This window comes from Brachyistius frenatus, unplaced genomic scaffold (genome assembly GCF_029030835.1).
Source record: "Brachyistius frenatus isolate BFR_SWC_R1_liver_20210118 unplaced genomic scaffold, ASM2903083v1 Contig_186, whole genome shotgun sequence".
NCBI classification, from domain to species: domain Eukaryota; kingdom Metazoa; phylum Chordata; class Actinopteri; family Embiotocidae; genus Brachyistius; species Brachyistius frenatus.
This window is the reverse complement of record NW_027210785.1, coordinates 236,894-249,971: the sequence shown is the minus strand read 5'-3', so window position 1 is coordinate 249,971 and position 13,078 is coordinate 236,894. Positions and strand designations below refer to the sequence as shown.

The following is a 13,078-nucleotide window of genomic DNA, read 5'->3' as shown; positions in this document are numbered from 1 at the left end:
GTCGCTGAGGAGGGGGTGGTGTGTGTGTGTGTGTGTGTGTGTGTGTGTGTGTGTGTGTGTGTGTGTGTGTGTGTGTGTGTGTGTGTGTGTGTGTGTGTGTGTGTGTGTGTGTGTGTGGGCTGTGGGGGGTTACTATCCCTGTCATTGGTTTGGTACTGTGAGAATTGTACAGTTGCAGGAGCATGGTGTATCAGTCAAATGGTTATTCTATGTTAGAATAGTACATTGCATCGAAGGGAGGATAGAAAAAAATATTTTAGTATCATTATATGGTCGATATTATATGTAACCATACACTCATCGGCCACTTCATTAGGTACACCTTGACAGTACTCAGTTGGACCACGTTCTTTTTTCCTTACCTGCCTTAATTCTTCATGGCATAGATTCAACAAAGTGCTCAAAACATTCCTCTGAGATTTTTATCCATACTGACGTGATAGCATCACAAAGTTGCTGCAGATTTGTAGGCAGCACCTTCATGATGAAAATCTCCAATTCCACCACATCCCATAGGTGTTCTATTGGTTGTAGATCCGGTGGAGGCCATTTGAGTACAATGAACTCATTGTCATGTTTAAGAAACCAGTCTCAGATCTTATGAACTTTGTGATATAGCGTTGTTATCCTGCTTAAGGTAGACATTAAAAGATGAATACACTGTGGCCATAAAGTGATGGACAGGCTGTGGTGTTTAAGTGATGCTCAGTAAGTACTAAAGATCCCAAAGTGTGCCAAGAGCCATGCTTTCATGTTATTAACGCCAAAATGGGGTCCTGGGTCACTTTAATCAGAGCTACCTGTTTCCCTTTGTTTTCAGTCATCATGCTAAGCTAAGAGCCTCCTGGCTAAAGCTTAAACACAGGTAATTTCCCCAAAATGTTGAACTATTTCTTTACTATTGAATCACTCACGCTGTATTTTACAGTTCATATGTCACAGGTAAACATCAAGCTGAATTCAGAGCTCTGTGTATGCAAATGTTGTTGGTGTGTGTGTGTGGAGGGGAAGGAGGGGGTTTCATTTTCTCTAAACCCACTTTTTCACAGCACCTAACACTTCTGTCAGATCGACAGATATATCTTTGTTTCTGAAGTAGCAGTATTGCTCTGCTTTGCAGTAAAGCCGTGAAATGTAAGTAGATTTTGTTATAATATCAGATCTTTTATCGACAAACGTGTTTTTATCGGATTGGTAGAATGATTTAGTGAAAAAAAATGATGTGATTGGTACTGTTTGTCTCAACTTGAGATATAATTGTATGGCAATCCTCTAATTCGTCAAGAAAAACCTGGTACAGTCTGAAATTTATTTTTTAAAGGCAACATATACACTTCAGATTTTACATGTTTTCATAAACAGCAATTTGATAGTAATAGTCGGTCATCAAGCTGCATGCTCAAAGTTTGTTTTATCAATTTTAATTTGCTTTGATCCAAATGGAGTCTGTAAGCCTTTTAATCTGTTTTAAAATTCAGACAAACTCACAAGTCAAAAAGAGTTTATTTATTTATTTTCTTAATTCCATGACTGTCTGAGCTTTACGAAAGAAAGAGTAAAACTGTGTGTGCGCCACAGTCGGGCCGACGCATTGTTGCTCTTGCTTGGAAATGTAACCATTACATGTGCAAAATATAGCTGCTTTCATTGTGCCTTGAAATGGAAAACCAAAAATGGGTCGGGTTTTACACACCCGAGAGGTCCGTGTGTGTGTGTGTGTGTGTGTGTGTCTTTTATCGCTTGTAACTTTTCTTAAAATTACTGGATGTATTTTGGTGCTGGACTGCGGCATATCTGCAAGATGTGCCAGCCGCTGTTGGACGATATTGGTTTGGAGGGCAGAATTTTTATGAACAAAATGTGCTCAGTTTGCACAGTTTAGTTTTAGATTAAGTCACAACTGACTCAAAACTTCTCTTTATAATTAACAGAAATTTAATTTAAATTATATTATAATTAACAGAAATAAAATAATTGTTGGGGATATGCTGTTTGTGCTGTTTTGGGTCTACATGATACAGTAAAGGCGACTGAAAATGGGACCTAACTTCATTTTTATGAGTATAAATTAATTCTGTAGAGGTTAGATTGGAATAATACAATCAGAATCATAACACAGGAACACATGCAAACTGTTTATTGGGAATGTCAATTGTTTCCACTGATTCAGGAAATTGTGGTTCAGTTTGGGGAATTTAGGCCCTACATCTGAGATGGAGATCAGCTTCTTATCCAAGTCCATCAATATATTAAGATGTTTATAAATCATCACAAAAACAAGAGATTTGGGGAAAACTAATTTATTGTTTTTGGGTTAAGGAACACATTTCTGTTGGTGGATGCCTACACAGTCTCACACGTTATTGTATCTATGGAGGAATGCTTTGAGTTACATAACAGTGAGCTAACTTCCTGATAGCACAACCAAAATAATCATGACCTCGAAACTCTAAAAGCTAAATAGTTATCATTGGAATCTTCTTGATTTCATATGAATCACGTAATCTGCAGAAAATACACAGCTCGTGTTAGTCAAAGAGACAAATCAAATCATTGACCTCACGCTGGTATTTACGTGTGTGATTCAGGGAGGATGTAAAAAGCTGCAATGTCTCAGCAGTAATGACTTTCTGAGTCTCAGCACAGTTGGGATGACTTTGTTTTTAGTGTTTGTATTATCCGCTGTCAATCGTTGAAGCAGGTGTACTGTAGACAGATTACTATTTACACAGTATTTACATCATACTGCCTCTCTGACATAGACATATTACTCTGTTCCTCTCACTTTTACACTGATGTCATCTCCAAATAATAATAATAATAATAATAATACGTTTGATATGTTAATGAACTAAGCAGGAGTTTACATTCTACAAGATAATTACACTTTTTGGTTTTACAAGGCTGCTTCTGACATTTTCAGCCATGCCAACAGGCTCATGACAGGTACTGGTTTGGACTGAAATATCTCAAAAGGGACTGGATGGATTGCTGTATAGAGGTTCATGCTCCCCTGAGAATGAATCTAACTGACTTTGATCATGCCCTGACTTTCCCCCTAGCATCACCATGAGTAGTTACCATTTAGCTCAAAACAATGCGATACCTTTTAGCTGTATTACGTTTTAGTTAAATCAACTTGTTTGTTTGCTAATAGTTGTTTACTTGAGTAAGATGTTCAATACTGGACTTTTACTTGTAACGGAGTATTTATATAAAAAAAAAAAAGTGCGGTATTGCTACGTTTACTTCAGTAAATGAAATGTCCTCCAATACGAGATTGGAATATCCCCCCCATACGTGCAGATTTTCTCTTGTCTTGACTTGCAAGTCTGAGCTTTTAGTATTGCTGATAGTTTGTCATCATAAGGAGCAATCAGAGAGAATATAATAGCTTCTATGTTTAGTTTCACTCTGTTCTTTGTGCTTCAAAAAACCATCTCCATCACTGACATCAAGATTGATAACTGGAACAGTAATTCTCTCCAAAGTAGAAAAGTTTGCCCAAATGACAAACACAATCAGGGTTCTTCTTTGTAATTCATTACATTTACTTTCATGCCGGAAAAACATTCACTCTCTTCTCTGTGGAAAACGAGCAGGCCTGTAGATTTTGGCGTGTGTCACTTATGTACTCCTCCACTTGTTGAAAAAAGAGTGACTCACAGGACTTTTTCCACCACTCACTGGTTCACTGTCTGCGTACTCAGCAAACACCTCATTAACGAAGGTCTTTTAGGCACATCAGAAGGATTTATAAAGTGTATAAAACTGTATCTTCATTCCCAAATGTAGTTTGAATGATATTGCACAACACTTTGACCTCAAAGTTGGCTCAGGAACTGTCATGTGTCACCTCATCTGTCTCCACTATGTTTCTGTGACAAAAGTTTAGTAGAAAAAGCATAAAAGACATATTTGAAAAAGAAAATGAGCTGAGCTGACACCCAGCTACAGCTGTTGTCGGACAATTTCATGTTGTGCTGGAAAGCTGTCAATACTTTGGTTAGTTTGGTCATGTCATAAATTACAGTAGCATGATCAATATGCATGTCATGGTGTGTTGAAGAGGGCTTGTTGTTTTGTCATTAAATAAATTTTCTCTTTCAGTCCTTCAGTAATATCACAGAAATTGCTTGTTCATTTAAAGTCGATGGAAAAATGATTGATGATCGCTACTATATGTCATGTGGCTCACAGTTTATTGAAAGTTATTTACATATATTCATATTTTCTTTACTAAAGTAGATCTTCACACAACTTTGCTGTTTATTGATATTTTGTCTCGGAAATTATATTTAGTAGTCCCCCCAGAACTCAAGTTTCCACTGAAATCCAGTTTATTTTACATTATAGATGAAAATAAATCCAAAGGATGACACAGTAAAGACTTCAGGGTTATGGTTTGGATTGGGGTAATATATCAAACAAATACTGTAGAGTAAAAAGCATAGTGTTTACCTCTGAACTGTAGTGCAGCAGAACGTGGTATCTGAAGTACCTCAAATTTATATTTAGTGCAGCACTAGAGTAAACGTAGTTAGTATCTGAATCATCATAAATGAAGTCAAAGATCCAAGTTTCCCATTAAGACTACATTTAATCTCACTTAAACCGAACTATGTTTATGAAGTTTATGAAGCACTTTTTGTGACGCTGACTCACTGCTTGCGTCTCGACAAATTGGGTCTCCGTTTGTCCACATCGAAGGGTCTGTCTGTCTGTGTTGTGGTGGGAAACAGGTCAGGTCACAGTGGAGCCTTGCTTCTTGTGGCAGCTTTGTGTGTTTGTTCAGTTGTCCACTGCGGATGTGGGCACGGTTCTAGACAGGAAGCTGAGGTTTCACACTTTTTTTATGATTTCACGTTGTGGTAAATAAAACTTCAGCATCAAAATTGGCACAAGTGTCCAACATACTGTGGTAGAAGTGTTTTTATTTAGATTTTATTGTTGCTCTTAAAGATTTAAAAACTATAGAATAACCTGGCTAATCCACAGCATTTTATTAATTTCTTTACTTCTTCCCTATTTCCTTGTAGTTTGATTGGAATATTCCACAATCACAATGTTTTTTGCATCCACCTCTGCATATTCAGATTATTTCCTTTCCGTGTTTTGTGACCTGAGGTGCGTCACTCACTGTGATTGTTCAATGTGAATTTCCACTTCTAACTCAAACAGACAAGTTTTGCCTGCTATCACATAACCGTTCCAGACTGCAGTCAAAACCTGCCTGATTTTAATCTCATCTTTATGTCGTCTCCTCAGTCATCACTGAGGTTATATCAGATTCCTCATGGACACATCTCTTTGTGAAATCAGTAGTTGTTGTGACGATATTCTGGGATAAATTCTCTCCCAGAAGTTTATTTTTTTCCATGAAGGGAAAATATACAAACTTCAGTTTCTAATGCAGAGGCAATGCTCTAGAACCAAACAGCACCTGTTCAACCGAAGAGCGACTTGCTGGAGAAAAGAGGCTGTGAGGGCGGACTGTTACTTCCTGTTGTGGCTTTTGTCACAAATGTGTTATTCTGCAAGCTTCATGCAGTCTCAAAGTGTGGGTGCCTCATGCTAACAATCTCATCCAGACATACGACTCCTCAAAGCTCATCTGTGTAGAGCTGAACAACTCCGTTCTGTGAGGTGTGTTGTTGGTCCTGAAAGAAAGATGTGAGGTTCTCAAGATTTTATGGGTTTTTGGAAAAATTTGCAGCACTGATTGTTGCGTTGTCCTTTTTAAACTGTATTCCCAAAACTTTTTTTGTAATTTGGTAAATGAAAAAAAAAGCAGATTTGATTGAGCAGACAGTGGTAAAGGGGATGAAAAAGGCTGAAAGGCCAAAGGTCACAGACTGAATTTAAATCTGAGTGTACTCGTCACATGTTGGTTAAGAGAATCAGCATATTCCTAAACACTTTCCACCTTTTTTCTCCTTTGTGTGTCTCCAGTTTCCCTTCACCACCTCCATCCAGGACTACCAGACCAGGTGCGACTCCACTCTCCCAGGTCCCACCATGTCCAGCGACTCTGCGGCCGAGCTGCCTTTCTACTACGGCAGCATCAGCCGCTTGGAGGCCGAGCAGCATCTGAAGCTGGCCGGGATGGCTGACGGCCTCTTCTTGCTGCGACAGTGTCTCCGCAGTCTGGGAGGCTACGTCTTGTCTCTTGTGTGGAACCTGGAGTTTCACCATTATTCCATAGATAAACAGCTGAACGGGACGTACTGCATCACAGGAGGGAAGTCTCACTGCGGGCCTGCAGAGCTCTGCGAGTTTTACAGCAAAGACCCTGACGGGCTGGTGTGCACCCTGAGGAAGCCTTGCCTGCGCTCCCCAGATACACTGATACGGTCCGGCGTGTTCGACAACCTGAGAGACAACATGCTGAGGGAGTACGTGAAGCAGACCTGGAACCTGGAGGTGAGGCTCTGCAGAGTTCTGGGTTCTGTTTTATATTTGCTGCATGTCACAACCTTTAAAAACCTGCGAGCTGCTTTTCAACAGTGGCGGAAAGTGACGAAGTATATTTATTCAAGTAAATACCACAATTTAGAGATACTTGTACTTTACCAGAATACTTTTGATTCCATTGAAAAAAAATATTACTGCTACTGTCACCTTTCAGATTAAGATATGACATAAAAAAAAATCACATTAGAATTAGAATGTTAAATTCACCCAACACAGTACAGAGTTAAACTGATCTGCTAAAGTACTGCTTACATATTAACACCTCAATAATGATCCAAAACTATGATAAAGAGCCATTCTGAACAACATTTACTTTTATTTATTTAAGTCCATTTTATTAGCCATTGTGAATGGAGTACTATTATAGTATGTTACTGCTACTTTTACTAAAGTTAATGATTTGAATATGTTTGTCTCTTCTATTATATACAAATTTAGTTTTAATATAATAAAACATGTAAAAGGAAAAGTGTAATTTCAGTCAAATAACAAAAAAAGGTTATTCTCACACTTGCCTCTTGTGGAATCTGCTCCTGAAGAAATTATCTGCCTCCACTCAGATGTTCATTACATTTTAAATTTCAATCAGCAACATCTCAGTGCTCCCCATCACTTTAAAAACTTCTCACAGTGGAGCGAAAATACAGCATGTCGTTGTAATTTGGGTAAACTGATCCTTTAATGGCCAAATTGGTTTGTCTGAAGTAAGGCAAAAGTATTGTTTGACAGCAGTTGGAATATCAGTCGCACACATTTAAGGATGAAAGACAGCACACATTTTTATCTGGGCATAATGTACCATCTCATCTTAAAGCATTTACTTCATTAAATATCGAAAGGGACTTTTTGTCATCAGGACTTAATTTAGACCCTGGTTCAGCCGATTGAAACACAGGTAGGAGAACTGACATCCAGTTCCAGTTCCCTGGTGGAAAGTTCTCGCATTGAAATACATCTACAGATGAGACAAACACAGAAAATAAGCAGAATCAACAGGTGATTTGGGGAATTTCTCCTTTTCATGACTTAAACACTTTTGTGGTCACCCAAAAAACAAAGAATCTTTATCTCAGTTGGAGATCTGACCCTCTGCAGACTCAGTTCCAACATCTGCCTCCTGTTGTAACCAGTCAGCATCCTTTTATTACTCCAGTTAAACAGCCAAACTGCCTCCAGGTGTAAGTGGACTGTGTCTGCTGCTCTCTTTGCCATCACACTGCTGATATGCAACATCTTACACCACATTTGACAACCTGTGTAAGCAAAGATGACCTCTGGTGGAAAACTGATGTTTCTCTTTCAGATGAGTTCATACAGAATATTATTTCATTTTATGCATACAGTATGACACGCTAATATCTGTTTGCACTCTGAAGGTTTCTGTTTCTCTGTTCAGGGAGAAGCCATGGAGCAGGCCATCATCAGTCAAGCCCCTCAGCTCGAGAAGCTGATCGCCACCACGGCCCACGAGAAGATGCCTTGGTATCACGGTAAAATCACCCGCCAGGAAGGTGAGAGGCGGCTTTACTGTGGAGCACAACCAGACGGCAAGTTTCTGTAAGTTACTCAAGGTCGACCAGCCTCTGAAGATTTAGCGTCAGAAGGCTTTAGTGCAGTTTTTGTGTTTTTTTTTGTCAGGGTGAGAGACAAAAAGGAGTCTGGTACATTTGCTCTCTCCACGGTGTACGGGAAAACAGTTTACCACTATCAAATCCTTCAAGACAAATCAGGGAAGTTATCCATGCCAGAGGGAACAAAGTTTGACACAATCTGGCAGGTACGTCCTCCCTCGTGGTTTTCTTTTCTTCACTCTCACTGGCTGTAAATTTGTGTTGCAGCTGAAGGTTAAAATTGAACTTTCTCTCAATGTTCAGCTGGTTGAGTACCTGAAGATGAAATCTGATGGCCTGGTAACTGTTCTCGGGGAGGCGTGTGTTAGTGTTGGCAAAGCTGCTGAAAGTACTGATCATCTCTCCTTTTTTCAATCATATCAACAGTTTATGTTTGTGGATTATTAATAACACACAGTTCTGTTTATACATCAAACTTGTTTATTAACATTTACTGGTGAAGTTATTTATTTGATGTTATTCTGTCTTGTAACCTTTTAGAGGCACCCAATATCCCTGCAGTAGTAAGTATTCACTTCATCCTGCACTTGTTCAAGTCATCATATTTTTCATTCTTTGAGATTCATGTTTGTCTTTTTTTTCAGAGGCGACCCGGCACAAATGGATACACACCGCCACCTCGAGGTCAGTCGCCCACATTGCGGCAGATAACATTTCCAAACTCACGAGTATGAGCCAACGCCACAACTTTTGCAACCGGAGTTGATCCCCCCCACCAAATTAAATTTTAACAAAAAAATTTCATTCAAACATCCAACTCAAAGTGCTTCACAAAGCAAGAAAACAGCACAGACAATTAAGCTTGACTTAAAGATTACAATAATGAAACAATAAAGATGTTTTTAAAAAACGGCAGTGAAATAAATAAAAAATAATGGATAAAAAGTATTAAAAAAAATAAACGACAAGACACTTTCTGTAAAAGCCAGGCTAAAAAGGTTTTTCCCTGAGGTTTCTTTTTAAAATGTTTACAGATACATAACAAAAAAACTGAATTGATAAATGAGAGATTTTTAATGAGCTTTGAGAGATTGTCTTAAAAGATCCAATCAGTATTTGCATAGTGTGTATAATACACATGAAAACCTGCCACCAGATTAATATTAGTACAAACAGCATGTGGTTTGTGCTTTTGACTCTCCAGCTGTTGCAGTGGTCTCGATGCCTGAAGACCGTGACATTCTGCCCATGGACTGCGACGGATTCAACCCGTATCACAACCCCAATGACATCAAGAGGTTCAACATCCAGAGGACTCAGCTGCTCATCGACGAGGTGGAGCTCGGCTCTGGGAACTTTGGCTGCGTCAAGAAGGGAGTTCTCAAGATGGAATCGTGAGGATCTTATAAAACAGAAACTGCATTAAAGTTGTGCAAACTGTATGTTGTATGTGCTTTGATTTGTACCTCTACTGAGCCCAGTCACTTTAATGTGTTGGTTTTTTTCTGTGTTAGGGGTCAGATAGATGTGGCCATCAAAGTGCTGAAGAGCGACAACGAGAAGCTGGTGAAGGAGGAGATGATGAGGGAGGCAGAGATCATGCACCAGCTGAGTAACCCCTTCATTGTCCGCATGCACGGCCTGTGCAACGCTGAGCATCTGATGCTGGTTATGGAGATGGCATCTGCCGGACCCCTTCACAAATTCCTCTCCAGCAATAAGTGAGTAACATTCAAAGATAAATACAATATTTTTTTGCAAGTGACTCCTTCACACGTAGGCAGGTTTATTACCCTTCATCACAGGTTATGGCCTCAGTGTTGACATTTTATTGTATTTTAAGAAAAAAATTACAAAAAGAAGCATTTTTCCTTTTCAAAATGTTTCATTTAAAGGATTTTTTAATTCTTAAAGTTGTGATATTATTCAGTATTTTATTAGAATAAATGGATTGAAATACAAATGTAAGAAAATAAGCAAAATTTTGTGTAACAAAAGTTTTTATTTTCTTTTTAATTAAACTGCGATTCATATTTGTGTAGGTTTGGATCCAGGGATATATATATATTTAGTGATGGAAAATTCCTATTATCCTGATTTTTGCTATCTGCAGGGATACTGTGACTGTGGAGAACATTGTCAACCTGATGCACCAGGTCTCGATGGGGATGAAGTATCTGGAGGAGAAGAACTTTGTGCACAGAGATTTGGCGGCTCGTAACGTCCTTCTGGTCAACCAGCAGTTTGCCAAAATCAGTGACTTTGGGCTCTCCAAGGCGCTGGGAGCAGAAGATAACTACTACAAAGTACTCATCATGTCGCCATGTTTTCTATTTAAAGCTGTTGCACCGCAAGACAAAGTGACATGAATGTATAATCAGTGTTGCAGAGAACACAAATAGTGAAGCTTAAATCGATTGCTTTCTGAGCTGACCTCACACTGCACAAATACTAATTCAGCATTATCATCCCAAAAGTGTTAGCCGCTTTGTTGAAACTCAAGAAAAACAATTGATTTCCTGTTTAATGGTTTACTGACCCACATCTGGAGGAAATATAGTTTTCAGAAACTCACAGGAATAATCGAACACTCTGAAAATGGAAACTTACCTCCTTGAGCCACTGCACCACCTTAAAATAATCCAAACATCATGCATTTGCACATGTAAAAATGAAAGCATACTCATAGTCATGAAAAGAAAAAAGTAAAATGTGCAAAGTTACAGGTTAAAATTAAATTTATTTATAAAAACAAAAATTACAATTATTTTTTTAAAAAGAAAATACGTTCAGATACCGTTTAGTGCTTGTGTTTCTATTTTGATAGGTTTAAAAATTCAAGTCAAAAATTTAAGTCACAAATTTAGCGAAAATAAATATAATGCTTTTTAGTATGATGAAAACTTTGTTAACTAGTGCTCTAAATGATCCCTTTAACCTTTTAACACACACTTTTCCTATTTTGTTGACCCTTAAGTAGCTTTCAGGTTGATCAGATCATATTCCTCACTGATTCGCAGTATCAGTTTGTTCCCACTCTTCATTACATCTCTGTATTGATTACACGGAGAGAAATTGTAATGAACGAGCCACTGCATGTTATATATATGTTATAAATACACGTTTGTTTATCACCGGTGATGTTTGCTGCTTTAGTTGAGTCTCTGACATGCTGCTTATTGTTGGACATTTTGTGTTTACAGGCTCGTACGGCAGGTAAATGGCCACTGAAGTGGTACGCTCCTGAATGTATAAACTTCCACAAATTCTCCAGTAAAAGTGACGTGTGGAGTTTCGGTATCACCATGTGGGAGGCCTTTACCTACGGAGGGAAACCTTACAAGGTGACGTGTGTTTCGGCACGACATTAGCTTTCACTTGGGAACGGGACTTGATCACAAGAAGAGGATTGATCCTGAACGTGTCATTACATCTCTTGTCTTTCTGATTTTTTTTTTTGCAGAAAATGAAAGGACCAGATGTGATCCGCTTCATAGAAGGTGGGAACCGCATGGACTGTCCTGCAGCATGTCCAGAGCGAATGTATACCATGATGAAGGAGTGCTGGACATACAAGTGAGACACTGAATCTTGTTCATGTGTTTGTCAGTTATTTATTTGAGCTTCTTGAGCCTCACTGAGATCAAGATCTCTTTTACAAGAAGGACAGACATGGGAGCTAATTATATAAAACACAACAACACATAGCATCCACAATACACACACACACACCCAAGTAACAGTCACAAGTACTAAAATATCAGAAAATTGGACTTCAGAATTTTCACTTTAAACTTATGTTAAATATGTCAGAAAGTTATTCAGCATTGTCTCATACTTGGGGATGGGAATAGCGCCAGTAAATGGCAAGTGGGAAAGGAAAAAGAAGAAAAAAGCTGTACGGGTGTATAAGAATCCGATTTGAACTTTTAGCTGTTAAGTAAGGTGAGTTTGGTTGGATAATCTGCTATTTTCATTCGGTATTTAAGAAGGATTACAGACAACATGAAGCTACATCCACTTTTATCGACCGTCCATGTTTGAGCTATGGTGAAATAAAGTAATCTACAATATTACCCTGGTCTAAAGACGATGAAGACAATGCGTCACATAATGTGTATTTTTGAGGTCAGTTATAGAAGACACTGATCTCTTGAGACCTTGTGAGTTTGTGTCCCATTAATTACATCCTTTAATAACAGCTGTTTCCTCTTCTCTTCTCTCTCGTCAGGCATGAGGAGCGTCCGGACTTCAAGAAGGTTGAGGAGTCCATGAGGTCTTACCATTACTCCATATCCAAAAAGGCCAAGCCTGAGGGAGCTGCAGCCGCTGCTGAGCCTACCAACTAGACAGAAAAAAGGCACACTCTGTCCCCGGCACTGCACAAAGCGTCCTTTCAACCAGTCATTAAACAACCAAAACAAAGAGTGTTTTATGAACAGTGCACACTGACCAGCTTTGACTACAGTACTGATACAGCTAAACAGGCCTCAGTGACAATAAATGTGCATTTGTAAAGTGTGTCAGCCATATAAGGAGGTTTTCTGTCTGTCTGTCTTGGTTTGAATGTTAAGTGTCTTCAAACTGATGAATGAACTAATTTTATATTCTGGTATGTTTTACAGTATAATGGGAGTATACGGTCCATGTATTAGTTGCTTTTCGTGGTATCTGTCACCAACTAAGGGCCTTTTATTGTTTTTAAGCCAAATAAAGCAAAAAGAAAAGGATCATTTGAGTTTATAATTTATTTTAAATGATCACACATTTATTGTTAAGATTTAATTTAGTAGAGGTCATAATCATAGAGGTAATGTGGGATATGTCTTTTGAGATGAACACCAGAAACTATAACAAAATAACAGTACAAAAACTGAATTATTCTTTTTCTTGATGTACACAGGACTGACATGTTTCACAAGGCCTACAGAAAAACAGATTAAACCAGAGAACACATTTTAAAGCATATGTACCTTTAACAAGTACGTAGCAGAGAAATATGTGGATTAATATATCTCATAAACATGCCCTCT

General features: G+C 38.5%; 1 protein-coding gene across 3 annotated transcripts; it reads left to right on the top strand.

Annotated features, from left to right (window-relative positions):
• The first annotated feature begins 1,060 nt into the window (after nucleotides 1-1,060).
• On the top strand, nucleotides 1,061-12,772 carry zap70 (zeta chain of T cell receptor associated protein kinase 70). Of its 3 annotated transcripts, none has more exons than XM_069718100.1 (13): nucleotides 1,061-1,134; nucleotides 5,953-6,423; nucleotides 7,871-8,031; nucleotides 8,113-8,251; nucleotides 8,349-8,433; nucleotides 8,586-8,608; nucleotides 8,690-8,729; nucleotides 9,250-9,439; nucleotides 9,560-9,766; nucleotides 10,159-10,351; nucleotides 11,249-11,389; nucleotides 11,509-11,621; nucleotides 12,277-12,772. In XM_069718100.1, the coding sequence occupies exons 2-13, from the start codon at nucleotides 6,019-6,021 to the stop codon at nucleotides 12,392-12,394; spliced, it is 1,815 nt and encodes a 604-aa protein (XP_069574201.1). In that variant the 5' UTR covers nucleotides 1,061-1,134; nucleotides 5,953-6,018; the 3' UTR covers nucleotides 12,395-12,772. The 3 variants fall into 3 exon arrangements, with proteins under 3 accessions (XP_069574201.1, XP_069574203.1, XP_069574202.1); XM_069718102.1 differs by lacking the exon at nucleotides 1,061-1,134 and adding an exon at nucleotides 5,582-5,646; XM_069718101.1 differs by lacking the exon at nucleotides 1,061-1,134 and adding an exon at nucleotides 5,608-5,673.
• The last annotated feature ends 306 nt before the right edge of the window (nucleotides 12,773-13,078 follow it).

What these genes read in the sequence shown, in the direction of transcription:
- zap70 (XM_069718100.1), top strand. Translation starts at nt 6,019, where the DNA reads ATGTCCAGCGACTCTGCGGCCGAGCTGCCTTTCTACTACGGCAGCATC. An exon ending in AGCAGACCTGGAACCTGGAG is followed by an intron (nt 6,424 to 7,870) that starts GTGAGGCTCTGC and finishes TTCTCTGTTCAG; the next exon opens with GGAGAAGCCATGGAGCAGGC. An exon ending in ATACACACCGCCACCTCGAG is followed by an intron (nt 8,730 to 9,249) that starts GTCAGTCGCCCA and finishes TTGACTCTCCAG; the next exon opens with CTGTTGCAGTGGTCTCGATG.